At 39.7% G+C, this 16,964-nt stretch overlaps 1 protein-coding gene across 1 annotated transcript; it reads left to right on the top strand.

Moving 5' to 3' along the window:
* The first annotated feature begins 4,054 nt into the window (after positions 1–4,054).
* On the top strand, positions 4,055–16,956 carry CZH5orf34 (chromosome Z C5orf34 homolog). The gene is made up of 12 exons (XM_074813095.1): positions 4,055–4,281; positions 4,617–4,706; positions 8,378–8,994; positions 9,583–9,678; positions 10,973–11,096; positions 11,939–12,030; positions 12,244–12,313; positions 12,618–12,788; positions 13,789–13,877; positions 14,619–14,711; positions 15,500–15,540; positions 16,296–16,956. The coding sequence occupies exons 1-12, from the start codon at positions 4,087–4,089 to the stop codon at positions 16,487–16,489; spliced, it is 1,872 nt and encodes a 623-aa protein (XP_074669196.1). The 5' UTR covers positions 4,055–4,086; the 3' UTR covers positions 16,490–16,956.
* Positions 16,957–16,964: the final 8 nt, after the last annotated feature.

Below are 16,964 nucleotides of genomic sequence, written 5' to 3'. Positions count from 1 at the left end.
TCCAACTCCAGGTTGTCGCTCCCACCGTTCCAAGTCTTTGGCTAATTGATTTCCAAAAAGAGTGGGGCTATTCTTAAACCCTTGTGGTAACACAGGCCATGTTAGCTGTGCCTTTTTTCCAGAGTCGGGGTTTTCCCACTCAAATGCAAACAGCAGTTGGCTTTCTGGGCTCAAGGGTAGGCAAAAGAAGCCATCTTTCAGGTCCAATACGGTAAATCAAGTCAATTCAAGTGCCAGTCTAGTTAATAATGTGTATGGGTTTTCTATGACAGGATGCAGATCTTCAACAATTCTATTAATAGCTCTGAGATCCTGTACTATTCTATAACTACCATCCGACTTCTTGACCGTAGAATGGGAGTGTTATATTCCAATTCACATTCTGTTAACAGCCCATATTTGATAAATCGGTCAATTATTGACTGGATTCCTTCTCTATCTTCTGTTCTAAGGGGATATTTCCTGATTCTTACAGGCCTCGCTCCTGAGTCTGACTATTATAGGGGAGGCATTTTTTGCTTTTCCTGGTATTTCTGAGGCCCACACCCCCGGATATACTTGGTTCTGTACTTCCCTGAGCTGACAGGGGTATCTTTGAGGGCTAGACTCAAAAGTTTAATTAGCTGGTCATCTCCCATTCAAAATTCTACTTTCTCATTTTCAAATTTTATTTCCGCTTTTAGTTGCTCCAATAAGTCTCGCCCTAATAGAGGTTCTGGCGAGTTAGGCATACATAATAATTTGTGTATTCCCAATTGTTTTCCTAATTTAAATTTAAGAGGTCTCAAAAAGTACGCCTTTTCAGTTTGGCCGGTAGCTCCTCTTACCATTACAAAATCATCATCTGTACGTGTTAAAGCTTGGTTTAAAACTGAAAATGTTGCCCAGGTATCAACTAGAAACTCTACACTCTATTGTTGTTTCCCTAGCCTCAATATAACCAGTGGATCTGCTAGGGTAGATTCCCCAGGTCCCCGTCAATCTTCTTTGACGTGGGCCTGTATCCTTCCTTGCCATTTCTCTGGACACCAGTTTTTCCAGTGTCCCCTTTGTTTACACCATGCACGTTGCTCTCTTCCCAAATACCTCTTAGGTCCCGTACCTCTGCGTCCCTTACTCTCTTGTAGTGCCACTAACAATGCCCATTTATCCTTCCTCCGATCCTCCTCTATTGCTAAACACTGTCCATGCTTCACCTAATAGAGTCTCCAAATTTCTGCTTCCTGTCTGTCTTAATTTCTGCAACTTCCTCTGAATATCACTCGCTGATTGTCCTATGAATAGACACACTTAACTGCTGTATTCCTATTTCCGATCCTGGGTCCAGAGCAGTGTGCCACCTCATAGTGTCTCGTAATTTATCCAAAAATTCCTAGGGGGTCTCCTTTGGGCCCTGCCGAATAGCATATAAGGCTGACCAATTAATTGGTTTTGGGATGGCCTATTCCATTCCTCTTGTGACCCAATTCCTGTATTCATTCAGTAATTCTACATGAGCCTTTCTATTAGAGTCCCGATGTGGGTCTTGTAAGGCAAAATGATCCTTTATATCCTCTCCCATGTTCCTAAGTTGGTCACTAGCTAAGTCCTGGGCCATCTTTAATATCAGTTGTTTCTCAGTTTCCGTCATGTGGTCTAATAGCAATTGGATATCACTCCAACTGGGATTATGTTGTTTTATTAGAAACTGGAAATGTTTAGTTACCCCTACAGAATCACTTCAGTAGCCTTTAGCTACCACCTTCCATGTTTCAAGATCAAATGAGGAGAAGGGCACCTTTATTAAAGGCCTTTATATAAAGGGCCTCCCTCTGGCCCCACCGCCTCCCTGAGGGGTGCTTGCACCACTATCTGTTCTTTCTTATTTCAGGTGCGAGAGGATACTGGACTATCTGAAGGGGCTTCTGAATCAAAATCTTCACTTTCTTCTTGTTCTGCTCCTACCGGCGGTTTATAATGCTCCGGCAGGTCTCCCATCTCGAGATCCCTTATTTTCCCTAACTTTGTACATCTCTGCCCTATGCTGCATGCCAAGCAACACCTTTTCATCTTTCCTTTTTCCTCTTTCTTATTTTCCCTCTCCAAAGCCATCACCATGGGGTCCTGTGGAGGCATTAATCCACAGTCCGTTTGATACTCGGGATGATTTCTGAGGGTGAAAAACATATCCGCATACGAGACCTCATCCCATTTCCCTTCTCTCCTTAAGAACAACATCAGTTGCAACAAGGTATTATAATTCAATGTTCCATTAAAGGGCCATTTTTCTTCCTCATCTAATTTATATAAAGGTCACCATTGATTACAATATTTTATTAAAGTCTTTCTGTTCCAGCACTTCCCCCTGGCAGCTCTCCTATCTCCTTCCAGTGAGCTAAAATACAGCCTAACGGGCTCTTTTTCAATATTCCGCCACTTTGTTTATCTCTCATAATAAATACCTTGCAGAGGTTTGTTCTATAGCCTGTAAATACAACCTGATTAAATTGACAACAATAATACCTTATCCAAGGCAAAAGATGCAAGGGCATGCTTGCCCCACAACGAATGCATCTAAATTCAAGACAATTGTCGAGACAAAATTCCTGTCTCCCATTAAAAGAAATATTGTACTTATGACACTCCAAACACTTAGAGCAAACAAGCAACACTGACGACAAAGTGGGCAGGCACTCATCTGTGCTTCATGCCAAATAAACCTAGCACTACTCTGCTCTACGTTTCCCCCCATATACCAGCAGCATTCTTACTGATTCCTTACACCTTCTAAGTTTCCACAAAATACCTGCTTAACATGGCCTGAACATTCAATCCTATCCCAGTCAGAACAGTTTCCTTGACATTCACCACACCAAAAATCAACCCCAAACCGTACCCAAATGTTCCGTTTACAACTAAAGGTTTCAAAAACATATATTGGGTTACATAAAATCCTGATGTCTGTGTACAGGACGTAAGGGTTAACAATCGGTTAGACTAGCACAGTTCCAGCGTCTGTCATATGCTTCGTCCGTCTCCGTCCGCTCTCCTCATGGAGAACATCGAACCGCAGATCAGGACTCCACACTCACTCCATTGTCAGACTGCGTCTCACTCAAGCACTCCCCCAGCATTTTAAACTTACTTCAGACAGTAATATGAAGTATTAACAGAACAATAAAACACTTATCACACAATACATGGTACCAGAGCTTTACGACAGATGACAATAATGGTAGTTATGTCACATACTACTCCTGCCACTGTGGCCAGGAGAACCCAAGTTACCATTGGTCAGGGTACAGAATTTACCCTACCACCTCCTGATGGGGACTCAAACCCCAACCCCCCCAGGGGTGAGCACCAATACTCTTTAGCTCGTGTAGGATGTCTCCTCACGACTTACAGGTATTCCCCTCTTTAAATCCACATACCTGGTCCACTGATGGTCCTTGTCTGTCCCCACAGTGATTGGGAAAGTGAGGGAGGTTCTCCGAGAAAGAAACCTCGGGGTGTGCCTAGAACATCCCCTTCTCAGCTGGTCCTGCAGCCGGACAGAGAGGGTCCCACCTGGGGTGCCAAATGGATACACAGAAACAAACCCTACAACTCGGAGTTATAAAGCAGGCATGTTTATTCTGGCGACAGGTGCGTGGGAGATTGCTCCTCCAAAACACACACACCCGGCGCCGGAATAAACATACCTGCTTTAATAACTCTTTCCGAGTTGTAGGGTTTGTTTCTGCGTATCAAGGGCACCTGCTGAATGAGGGGTCTCTTACAAGAGGCACGGTTACAGGTAAATAGGAGTTTTTTTCTATAGTCTAGGCCTTTGTAGTGCTGATTTTCATTTCTGGAGCAGCAAAAAAAGACATCCCTGTTTCCAGCAGCTAAAAGTAAAAAGACAGGGTATTTCCATCCAGCTTGTTTTACAAACATGTATATAAATCAGGCCGCATTTTCTCCCTGTTCCCTGCCAGCAGGAGGGTGAGGTAAATTCGCCAGGCAGAGGTACGGCCGGGCGAGGGGGAGGGAGCCCGCCCGCCCCGCTCCGCCCCGCGCTTCCCGCCTGGCGGCGGCGGGGGCCGGCCGGGGCCTTGGGCGGGGATGGCGGCGGAGCGCCTGGCGGTGCTGTACGAGGGCGGCGCGGTGGAGGTGCACTACGCGGGGGGGTCTCGCTTGCTCCTGGCCCCCTGCGGCTCCGAGTACCTGTTCGAAGCGGCGCTCCCCGCCGCCGCCCACCCTCTGCAGCGGACGGAGACCGTCCGCCACCGGGTGGCCTTCGCCGTCAGCGCCCACAGGGTAGGCGGCGGGCGGGCGCTGCCGGGCCCGGGGGGGGCGGGGAGGGCGGGGGGGGCCGTGCCCGCCGTCAGCCGCGGGCCCGAGGGGGCCGCCTGGAGGGAGAAGCCGGCGCTGCCGCTGGGAGCGGGGCGGGGAGCGAGCGCCCGCCGCGTTCTCGTCAGGCGGCGCCGGCGGGGGGGCCCTGGCCCGCCAGAACGAAATCGTTGCTCCTGTGTGTAAAATGGAGCCTCTGCTGCAGAAAAGAGGGTGAAATCAGCTTAAAGTGTTACCACTGCACAGAGGAACACGTGATGTGACAGCGTTGTGCTCTTTTGCTTTTCTTTGCACTTCAATAGGAACAACTTCTGCGAGCTCTAGATTTCCGAAACAAGTTTTCTTCTCGCCCGTACTTACCTTCAAGTGTCATACCTCCAGAAAGAAAAAAGGTGAGAGTCACACATGTAATGCTTTTGTAAAATAAACTTCCCCCGTAGTCTGAGAGAGGGTTTGTGTAACTTACATGTATTTGCATGAGTACAGGCCTTGAAGATCTGCAGAGTACAGTTCGGCTAATACATTTGTCAGCTTGATTAGAATACTGCCATTTTAAATTACAGTTTTAACTGTCACTTTGCCCTCAATTTATGCATATCTTTTGTAGCCAGACACTAAAGGGTTCATTTGCTCTTGCTAAGACTAAAACCTAGGATTTTGTACGTCTAGAACGAGTGGTTTTATATATCATCACTTTTCTGCATGTGAAAACTTTCAGGGAAGACTTGGTGAAATAGGACAGTGTTTTCCAAGAGGCTGTCAGGTTCAGAATCCCATTGTTTCCCCATGGAATTACCTGTGTGAGTGTCGTGCTTTAAACCCAGCCAGCAGCCAAGCGCCACAGAGCTGCTCGCTCACCCTCCCCCACCCAGGGGCTGGGGAGAAAGTTGGAGGGATAAAGGTAAGGAGACTCATAGGTTAAGATAAAAACAGCTTAATAATTGAAATAAAATATAATAATAGAAAATACAAACAGGTAATGCACAGTGCTTACCAACCAACCAATGCCCAGCCTGTTCCCAGCTAGCAATCTCAGAGAAGAGAAAATCCCAAAACTGTAATCCTGGAAGTGAGACACCCAGCATCTGAGCCAACCGTCCTCTATACTGAGCTGGGTGTTACACGACATGGAATATTCTATTGGCCAGTTTGGGTCCATTTGCTCTGGCTGTGCTCCCTCCCAGCTCCTTGTGTATCTGCACGCTAGCAGGTCATAGGAAATTGAAAAATCCTTAATCTCCTAGCAATGACTGAAAATATCAGTGTATTATCAACAATCTTCTCGTACAGAATCCCATACTGAATCCAAAACGCTGCACTGTTCTAGCTACTAAGAAGAAAAACTAGCTCTATCCCAGCCAAAACCAGGACAGTGAGTCTGTTACGGGGCCCTGCGAGAGGGCTGGGTCACTGTGTCACTCTATGGGAACGGCTACTCCAGGTCAGACTGAAGGTCCATTGAGAGACCCCATTTACCGTTTGTAGGAGCTTTACTCCTCATTGGCTTCCCTCTGGCGTTCCCACTGAATGCGTGCAGGTGTGTGCGCACTGCGGTGGGAGTCTTAAGATGACTGATAAATCAGGCAAGTTTTAAGTTTTAAAACTTTTTAGACTGATCATTAGTGACACACTTCATGCTGATTTTCAGTTGCTGAAAACACTGTCAGTCAGTATCACAACGTACTCAGCATCAGTCATTCCTTCACACCCATGCTGTATATGACTGCAAGGTATGGCAGTACAGGGCTGATGCTCTGTCCTTAGCACTAGTGCGTAGCGCTCCCCCAAGGCCAGGATCTTGTTCTTCTGGTAGATGGCTGGGTTTCTAGACAGTTTCTAACACAGCTCCCACTGTGACTGCCTGTTTGAGGATGTTGAGGGATAACCTTCCCAGGCCACAGCAAGTACCTTTTGATTGGCGCTTTTTTTCTTCCTTTTTTTTTTTTTTTAATCCCCCCCTCCATTTACTAGCAGCTGCTTTTCTTAAAGCAGTCTTTTTGTAGTTCCTGAGATTGTACTTGTTCAGTAGTTTACTATCAGTTTACAGTTCTCTATTTTCAACCAGTGCCATATTTTCCAGGCCTTTGCTATTTCCCACACTTCAGCAGTATATTTTAAGGAGGTATCAGTTACCAAGCTCCAGTTCAGTCAGCATGTTCTCATAACAATTTGGTAATGACCCTAAGAGGCCAGCTGGGGGCTTTGCACAGTTAGCTTAAGCCACAGTTAGCCTAAGGCCTGTGGCCTGTTACTAGCAGTGACAGGCCACTGGGTACAAAAACACTTCTACAGTTATACTGTATTACTTTGTGCTTGAACTCAAAACAACCTAATATATCAGTTTTCTTAGGCTCTGCTTTGGCCACACTAACCATCCACATGGCAGCTTGACAAGGGGGTTCTTGTCGGTGGTGTGGCCTGTTCAGAACTGCAAATAGTATTCAGAATGCAGGTTAACCATGAGTATGTTCAGTGGTGTGGTTCTATCTTCTGTTTGTTCTTGTTCCTTTCCTAGAATTTTCAAACATTTGATAACACTGCTTAAACTGCTGCTGAGCATAGAGTATGTTTTCATGGGACTGTCAATCATAACATCAAGATCTTAATCGTGTGATGGTAGTCAGAGCCCATGCTTTTATACATACACATCTTAGTTAAGAATGCTTTCCCCATTTATATTACATTACATTTGTCTTCACTGAATTTTTTTTATTTTTAGTCTTACTGTCTGGTCACTTGATTATTTTTGTTTATGGTCCTTTTGCAATTTTTTATGGTAAATTTTCATCTTTATCACCCCAAATGCCTTCAGCAGACTTTCCCACCTTACTAATACACTAGTGCTGCTATGTTTCATTTTTATTGGACTGCAGGCTTTTCCAGTGCTGGGCCAAATTGTGATTGGGGCTGAAACATATTTGATTAAAGATCAGTCAAATGAGACAAAGCTGGTTAAATTGAGATAAAACAAATGATGAGGACTGTGAATACTCGTTTGCTAAATTTCTTTCACATATTACCTGGAGTCTTCAGCTGAAAGCAGACGAAAGATATTTTCTGTGTAGTGATCAGGTGTAAGGACAGTACAAAGGAAAATACCTTATTTTAGGAAGAGCTTCTGCAGATGGCTAGAAAGGCTTTCCCTGTCTTGAGTATTTCTGGTTTCAGAAGGTGATTAGTGCATTTTCTAAACTGTAACTACATCTCTATGGGCAACGCTTTAATCTGGGGTTTGAGGTAGATGTAGTGCTTGTTTGGAGTAATTAGTTGAGAATCATCTGCTTCATTTTTGTAGAAGGGGTAGCACAAGGGCGTATGCTATGAGAATGTTTTTTGTTTGTTTTGAACAAAAGTGCTAATTGAAGCAACAATCTGTACTTGAATATAACAGCAGTAAGATGAGGCTATTCTTCTGAGACTTTCCAAATGTGGTATTGTAAAAGTTTGAAATCTTTATTAAATTTTAAATTCTTCTTCAGAAATATGTTTTATCCACGTCCCAGCTATAGCTATGTAACTTAAACTGCGTTGCTGCAGTATTAAGTAAGATTACCCACCTAGCTGCAAAACATTTTCAATAAATTTCTGTTTTGATAAGAACACATAAGTACATGTTACATGCCATTTTACAGGCTTATTTTGATTTTGTAAATAAAGAGAAGATTTCAGAGCACGTGGGTTTTTAATGTACACAGTACACAGTTTTAATGTGGGCTTTGCATGAAATCAACTGATATAATCAAGATAATTTAGTCTTTCTCTTCAGGGTTTCTTAAGAAGCAGGTGGAAGCACAAATATCTACTGTGCCTTGTCAGTTGGTCGTGTATCTTACTAGTTTATGAATGCATATTAAATTAAAACATTATTGCTAGATAGAACTCTGTTAGAACAGGAGAAAGCAGGTATGAAGGTTAGATATCTTGCTTCCTCTTGAATGAAGTTTCTTTCCATATGTCCTTGCAGAGGGACTGAGTTCTTTTAAATGTAAATCCTCCATTGTAGTTTCTGGGAAGCAGGTAATTATTATCTTGCCACACATTCCAATCCTTTTTGTTGTATTAGATTCTTTTCAGCGATGTCTTAGAAATTAGATGGCCTGACCCTGCTACGGCTGATCTGACAAGATGTATAGACAATGGCAGTGTGAGGATCTCGTCAGTAGATGGTTATGCTCACCTTTACCTGTCAGAATTGCAGCAGGAATTTACAGTGGAGTTCTTATGCAAAGTCAGCCAGTCATCTGCAGCATCCTTGCACTCCTCTCAAAAGAACAGCAACTATCAAACTGGAGATCAACACGAAAAATCAAGGAAAAGTTCTGTTGCAGAAACGTCGTCAAAACAAACAAGACTAGAGAATAACAAGAATGAACCAACCAAACCAAAGGACCAAAAAGGCAGAGATGGAGTCCCTTTGTTCCACACAAATTGTTCTTCTGAATATACATGGGTTACACAGCGTTGGTCTGTTTCCTCTTACCCAGAAGAATGGAAATACCCTTTGTCGTTGGCACTAATGTGCTATAACTTACATACTGTTAAGAATATAAGGAAGACGTGTGAGAAAAACAACCACACATCTATAGAAGCCGATGTTTTAATAGACTCCGAAACACGTGAAGCAGTTTCTCATTTGCCTACAGCTTTGCCACTCAGCTGCAGAGCACCACATTTACACAGGTAATTGAAGCTGTTTACTTTGTAGATTTTAACATATGTTTTACAATTCTGCAATTTGGTGCTTCAACCTCTAGGAAAATAACTGAATTCTAGCTATAAAAAATTTAAAAATTACTGTCATGTTCTTTTTTTTTCCAGAAACTTCTTGAAACATGAAATTTGTAAAACCAACATTCTGTATCCTACTGTAATGACTATATAGTAATTACTCCACAGAAAAACAAATTTTATTTTCTGACATGCTGTATAAATATGAAAATGAAAAAGTGAATACTAAAAAAAGAACACAGGTTTTGTGTTGGTTTGGGTTTTTTTTGGTTTTGAGAAGATGGTACTTCTCAGGTGGGCCAGCGACATACATTCTCTGTCAGCACCACTAAAAATAAAAAAATATGTTTGCAGGTTTGAGAAAACCAATTTGGTAACTAATGTGGATAACTAAAGAATCAGAGCGCCCTGAAAAATGTGGCTTCTTTTCATTTGAATAGGTGTGCATGCATCTGTTCTTGCTACAGAAGTGATTACCTGCACACAAAAAAAAAACCCCGACCTTCAAACTTACTAAAGCTTTTATTGTGTTTTATACAGGTGGACTTTCTGTGACTTCTTTCAGAATCAAAATACTGAAGAGTATTCATGCCCTCAGCTAATTCAAATTGTATGGTGCCAGGGTGTGTTTTATAGGTATGTAGGAGGTCACGTGTTTCATCTTTGGAAGACCTCATTTGTATGGGAATTAAGCTTTAAGATCAAATGTCTTGCTTTGTCCCTTTCTCACGCTTTGAGAAACTGTACACAATCTTCATGTAAGAGTCTGTTAATTTCTCCTGTTTGTTCACTGGACTTCAGATTTCTAATACAGTATATTTCCAGGTCTGAAAGTGGGTATGTCTGAAATAAACAATCTGGAATCACGTTTAAGGCTTTTAAAGAAGTGATCTGATTATCTGATTTCTTAAAGGTTTGCTGGACAGCTGGAGCTTCCACAGACTTCACTGCCAATTACGGTGCTTGGTTTCTTTGCAAATTACATTGTTCCTTTTGATGCTGAAGATGTCATGCTTTAGAAATATTTGTCTTGGTGACCTACATAATTTGCATGTTGCAGGCAGCTAAACCGTGGGTTTTCCTGGCAAATCACCTTGTCCATATGGTTTAAAAAAAAAAAAACCAAAACTTTTTTTTAAATAGCCCTTTCAAATCTGTTACACAGACTTTGAAAATGCTACAGTTGCTATCAGCATCTAAAAGTTTTTGATACAAGCATAATCAGTCTTTAAAGTTTTAATCTTTTTGCCCAGTGCTCTTAATTTTTCTCGGTGTAGTTCCTAAATTTTCATCTCATCTGAGCAAAATATTTAGCAGCTCTTCAGTACCATACCCCATTTCTTTGGAAGTATGGTGAGTAGCCATACTTAGTCTTGTAAATCCCATTAGCCAAGTCCAGGCATCTAACCACAGAGTTGCAGAATTGGGTCATTAAATGGGTTTTAGTCTTCAAGATACTGTATGATCACAAGTAAAAGTTCATTGATTTTATTGAAAGACAAATAGCTGCAGTGGAAATGAAGACCTTCAGGTTGTTCAGGAATTGTTCAGTCTGAGAGTTCTCTGTGTATTCTAGGTAGGGCTGGTTCACTCAGAAAACTGGATTTTTCTCTTTAGAACCACGATATTTTGTGGACAGTGAAATGAGCAGCTCTTGTGAGATGTTTACCTCAACATGAAAACGCTTTCCGTAGCTCCTTTAACTCCCATCCCCCATGCACACATGCAAACAAAGAGCCTGGTAACGCTGGTCTTTTATGTTAAAAGAAATAATTGGTACAATCTGCTGTTTGTGAAACAGGCAAAAGTTCTTCATGTAAGAGTTGTGTTGAAAATACGTTTCTCCCTACTTCAAGTATACTAACCTGTTTTGCTTGTTGAGTGACACAACATTTTAAATACTTGTTAAAAATCTTCTTATTTCTCTCAGATTTATCCATGGTAGGACAAACATCACAGAAATTTATCCTGGTGATGACTCATTTTTGAAGTCAGAGGGAGCATTTTTGGGAAACTATTTCATACATTATGCAATCCAAAAGGGAATAAAAAAGGTATAGAACTTTTTAAAAATATGTTCCAAATTCCTTCAAGTTAGCAGTTTTCTTAGTTTTAAGAAATTTGGCTATGTGGTCTGTAGTTAAAGTCCCTACATTGGTAATTACTATCATGTCAGAATCAAGCAATCAATCATACAAAAACCGAGATTATTCCTTCTGTTTCAGCATGTATTTCTGTAAATTGTAGACACAATAAGAAAAATCTTACTCATTGTAACATTTATTTCACAAGCTCAAGTCTGTACTGCAGTAAGATTCTACAATAACCATTTCTCACTAATTTAGAAGGAGAAGTTTATTCTTTAATATATTGATTAGAGTTTACTCTTTATGTACTTGGAAGTGTTTTCTTTCTTACTACATGGAGATGGAACATAGAAGATACAGGTTCTGTTCTGGCTTTGTCACAGATCAGCTGCTCAGTGCCAGAGAAACAATTTTGCCTCTCTGTGTCTGTCTGTTGTTAAGTTTCCCCACAGTAGAGATCCTCTGAAGTGCTTATGCAGTGTTTTGTATTTTTAAAGCAGAATTAAGGGTCAACTTTATATCCTTCAAACCTAACCTTTGGTAATGAACTGCAGTCTACCCTCTGATAAAAGAACTTCCTGGTCCATACTTCGTGCGTGGAAACTGAAATAGACTTAAAGGGTATGACTGCAGGTTTTTACTTTCAATGAGATACTTACCTGTGTTCTGGGACAAATTTAAATGTGATTTAAATGTGATTATAGTTGCTTTGTGGGAGGTCAGAAATTTCCTATCTTGCAAGCTCTTAGTACTGTTTTCATGCTACAGTACCTGTAAATAACTCATCTCCTTTCTGCTCTTTACTGCAGAGAGAAGAAAAGATGTATTCGGTAAACAGCCTACCTCCTGATGTACCAGGAACCCCATACTCTATATCCTCCATTATTACTCAGGCAACCAAGTAACTTTACTTTATCTTTGTTACATTAATTCCTCTGGCTTTGAAAGGACAGTAGTTGAAATTACACATAATAGTTATTATGACATCAAGTATAAAAATTAAAGGAATTTATATTATCACTGAGGATGCTATAAACTTACAGAATAAAGGTTGCAACTGTTTAGAAGACATAGTAAGTATGAAATGCTTAATACTTTGTTTTTTTCTCCTCAGAATACTTCAGTACTGCTACAAGGCTAAACTATCATTAACTCATAACTGTTATCTCTGCTGCTGGAAAATGGTATGTAGCTGAAAAAGTATAAATCTTTCAGTGTTACAAGAATTATTATACAGGCTATAGGGAATAGGACCTAATCTGGAGGGAAGAATGGTGAGTATATCCTCAAAGATCAGAAGGTATATATTCGGGAACCAAAAGCATGCAGTGTAAAGGTATATTTGTGAAACAGAAAGCAATTGCGTGATAGAGAGAGCTGGCTGTGGTCTGAAAAAATAAGTAAATTGAAAATCTGGGAGAGATAGAAACAGCTGTAATGATGTAAATAACCTTTCCGCAAGCTTTAAATATATTTGTTTGATTCTAGGTACCTGAGACAGATGGACGAGAAATGTTGCCGATTTTGCTGTATGAAAAGGTTATTCCCTACACGGGAAGACTCGTTGTGTACTCAGATCATAAAGTCCATGCTGCTTTTTGGGATGGGATGACCTTGAATATGGTCTGGGATTTCAGCTCTTCCTGTAGTATGATCCAGGTAACTCATGAGTTAGAGGAATAACCATTCTTAAAACTCTTCATAAAAAGTGTTACTAGGAAACTAATGAGGAAACCAAACAAAAGTTTTTATACCTATAAAATACGAACTGAAGTCTTTTGAGAGATTTGTAACTCACAGGAGTTCACTGCTGTGGCTTACTCTTGAGCTTGTATAGCAGTCTAAGTGAAAATAGGAATTATCTGCAAATGCCACTGTTAATGTATTGACAGTATTTTAGTCAGAAGTGAGGAGGAAGAGTATTTTAGTGCATAACTGATGCTAAAGAGGCAAATAAGACTTTATCCTTTTAAGAAGTCACTCACATTGATCGAAGGAGGGAGTATTTGTTTTTTATTTCAAATTACCTATAATTGAGAAAATGGATAGTGAAGAATTACTCGGAAAAGTAACTGTGCTCTTGTGGTATTCCATAGACATTTTTAAATCTAGGTAATGTGGATTATGTTGGGTTTTGCAAAATGGCAGTACAAAGAAAATCATGTGAGTGTGGGATTCAAGGTTGACTGCTGGGACTTTTGTCTTCTGTGTCTTTACGTATTAAGGTGACAAGAAACAAGAGATGTTAAAGTGTCTGAGGATATCTCTATAAACAATATAAATATGATAGCTAGTGTGTCAAAAGATGCAGTATAACTTCCTGGTGTGAGCTAGCTCAAATTTCTGTACTCACTCATGATATAAGCAAGAAGAACTGAAAAATCCTCAAGTTTGGAAACATTTCTACACGGTTTTAGAAATAATTTATTCTTGAATAGCACAAAACAGGTGTTGGGGCCATGCCAGGTGTTCTTTTTTTTCCCTGTGCGTTTGTCATAGCAGACTATATCAAATTCTATCCTTAGCATAACACAGGCTTTTAAATGTTTGAAGTGAAATGTTCATAGAAAATTAACTCTTAAATTGGTGTATTATACTTGCTTTTTTTTTTCCCAGACTGCAGCAGAAGATTAATGCTTGTAATTTTTTTTCTTCAAAGGTAAATGAAGATGTAGGCTGGTGTAAGTTAACTACTCCTGATGGGGTACAGCAGCTAATAAAAATAAGTCATCCTGGAATCTATGAAAGGTATAAGTAATTGAAACAATTTAAATTGTTAAATATAAAAGAATTCTGTACAAATCCTTTTAACACACATGAAGAAAATGGTATTTACTGAAAATATATTGGGGGAGGGAACCAAACACGTAATGATAAAAGCTCCATCTTACATGTGGGAAAGATTGAGGAGCTGTATGACTTGGGACCGCTCCATACTGTCATTTAATGACAACTGTTAAGTAATGTCTTTTTAGAAAAATAACTAGAGCTGCAACTTGGCACTTACATCAGTGGACAAGAAAAAAAAAACAACTTTGTCCTATATAGAGCTGGTACCTAGAACTGGATAGCACTTCATCCAGTTTTTTGCTTTATTACAGGTATTGACCTCTGCCTGCAGCTTGCTTTCTGTAATCTGCTTGCTCTAATTACAGCCTCATTATGGCAGTCATCGGAAGCTTACTGTGCTGCATTTTAGCAAGCAGATATTCACAGATAAAAACTAACATTTGTACACCATTCATTACTAATCATACAGCTTTGTTATAATTTTCTATAACTGCATGGATTTAAATATGAAGGAGATTCTAGACAAAATGTGGGAATCAAATAATGGCAAGGAAACTTAGAGAAAAAACTAGATTTTGAATCACTCCTTTTTTTTCAGATCCAGGTGTACTGCTTAATACCTTCAGTTTTTTGCTTGAATTAATACAGTGTATTTCTTATATAAATAACGACTTCTTGTGAATTTTCATGTTAACATAGGTACATCAGAACAGCAATAGAATGGTGCAGAAGTTTGAACAAAAGGAGGGAGATTCCTGAATATACTGCACACTCTGTAACTGAAGAAAATTGGTATTCATCTTTATCCTAAATAATTGACTAAAGATAATGTTGAAAATAAAACTGAAAAAGACTATAAACTGTGAATTTTATAGACTACATTTCATTCGTAAGGGTCAAAAATGAAAATTGTAAGTCCATTTATTTTGTGTGGTTTCATGTTTTTCTTTCTGTGTTTAAAATGTTAGATAAATTGAGTTCTAGGTGAAGCTTGTTTCATTGCACTTCTGCCTGCCTTACTTAAAAATCAGAATTACATTGACTTTGCCAAAGGAGGATTAATTTTACAGAGATAGTATCTTGCAAGGTGAAAAAGAGAAACTAGGGTAAGAAAGGTGTCTTTTAACAGAACATCAAGCAGCTCAAAATAGTGCTTTGAACTGCTAAATCACACTTGTATCTCTTGCTAATGTATTTGTCCTTTTTAATACATGCTACTGACTAAATGTCTACTGACATCATACACAAACAAATTCAGGTATTAAAAATGTGTTAATTGAAATAAATTACATTTGCAGTTGTTATTCAAACTGTAGCCAATTCAGTAGCTGATGAAATGAAAATTATATACATATATACAGCAAAGAGACTATTCTTAGTGCAGAGCCCTGATTTTTGGAAACACGAATGATTGTCAAATGGCAGCCATTGACTAGTGGTATGAAAGACAAAAATAAAGCATTTTTTTCACTTGGATTTTGCTCTTCTAACTTTCAGTATTGCTGCAAACTATTAAAAATTAAAATCTGAAGTAGAAAATACATTTGAGAACCTTCATGTAATGTTATTTTCTTGGACAGGTCTGCTGATGCTGAGCTCGAAAAAATACAGAGATTTAACTGTATCCTTTTGAAAGCTGTAACGATTTTTCATTTCTGTTGTTCATCTGCATATTCAAATCTGCATTTTAGATCATCAGAGGCTCTCTATCCTGTTATCACCTTCTTTTACTGTCTTACCACTTCTTAAAATTGTCATTTTCTGTTTTCTTATTTATCATTTTTATCATTTATCTTGTCCGACTTCTGCATCACAGCACCAGAAACAATAACAGTGGCAGAGTACAAACTAAAATAAAAAATGACCAAAAAAGGAAGCCCTTTAATGGGTACTGAATTAGTTTTGCTAGCACTCATCTGCTGATCTGTTCCTGAAAGCGGGATGATGCAGTTGCCTTTGGGCTTGCTTTTGCAGTACAATACCTTTCTGTTTATCAACTACCTCAGTATTGTTCCATTGTGTTCAGCCAGCTCCAGAAAGTGTGCTGCGCTGCATGCGCTTAAAGCCACTCTATAATTGTCTTTAAGCCACAGTTCAATTTTATTAGTATGAAAAGTGCATGCTGTTAAACTGTGCAGTGTGACATCAGATAGTTTTCTTTTTAAAGTAAAATAAATTGAAGCCTTAGTTAAAGATATTTTCTGTAAATGTTGTAAATATTTTAAGTAATACAGTTTTTTATTTTTTAGCTTTATGTAATTACCATGCTATGAAATGTGAGACTTTGCAGTCCAGCATGATGAATACAAATATGGAGAAGTATGTTTCTCATTAGGAGGAAGAGTTTGATATTTTTTCTTAACAAAGTAACACTAGTTTTATTGGATAATAGCAATGTTCTGGAAAGGACATCTGCTGTAAAAACCAATCCATCTGGTATTACTGCCAGAAGAACAAAAAAAGGGAGTGAGCTGGAAGGAATCAGTGAAGCATGCGTCTTGAAGGCTTTGGAAGAAACCTCTAAAGTAGTTCAGGATATTGAATCTCTGCTTGCAGCTTTTGTGAAGTGAAACCTCTTACCATGTGAAGACCTGTGTTCTGTATCTTCATAGGAGCTGTCCCAGCTACGTCTGAGGAAGCTTTGAGGTGCAAGAGAAAGAAAGGCTGAAGGCAGACTGATCAGTTGCCATTGTAATACCACAGCAGATCAGTAGAGTCCGTCAGTTGCCATTATAATGCCATAGTTGTATATTGTGGATGGGCAAAAAGAACAGGTGAAACAATAGAGCACAGCTGTATAAATACATCAGGGTTGACAGTGCTGCTTTTAAATGTATGTCTGTCTGTTTGAATCATTTTATTTTATAGAAGATTGTGCAAGCAACTTGATTAACTGCTTATGTGACTAGGGTAGGGGGATAAGCAGTTTTAACTGTAAAAATGCGCTTTTATTCAGAAGCTTACACCAAGTAGACCAATACTGAATAAAAAGTTTCCCAAATTCCTTCTACTTTAATAAATATCTAAAGCATCTTCAGCCCTTTC

Source organism: Strix aluco, chromosome Z (genome assembly GCF_031877795.1).
Source record: "Strix aluco isolate bStrAlu1 chromosome Z, bStrAlu1.hap1, whole genome shotgun sequence".
Lineage (NCBI taxonomy): Eukaryota > Metazoa > Chordata > Aves > Strigiformes > Strigidae > Strix > Strix aluco.
Note: the sequence above shows the minus strand (reverse complement) of the source record. Positions and strands in the feature narration are given on the sequence as shown.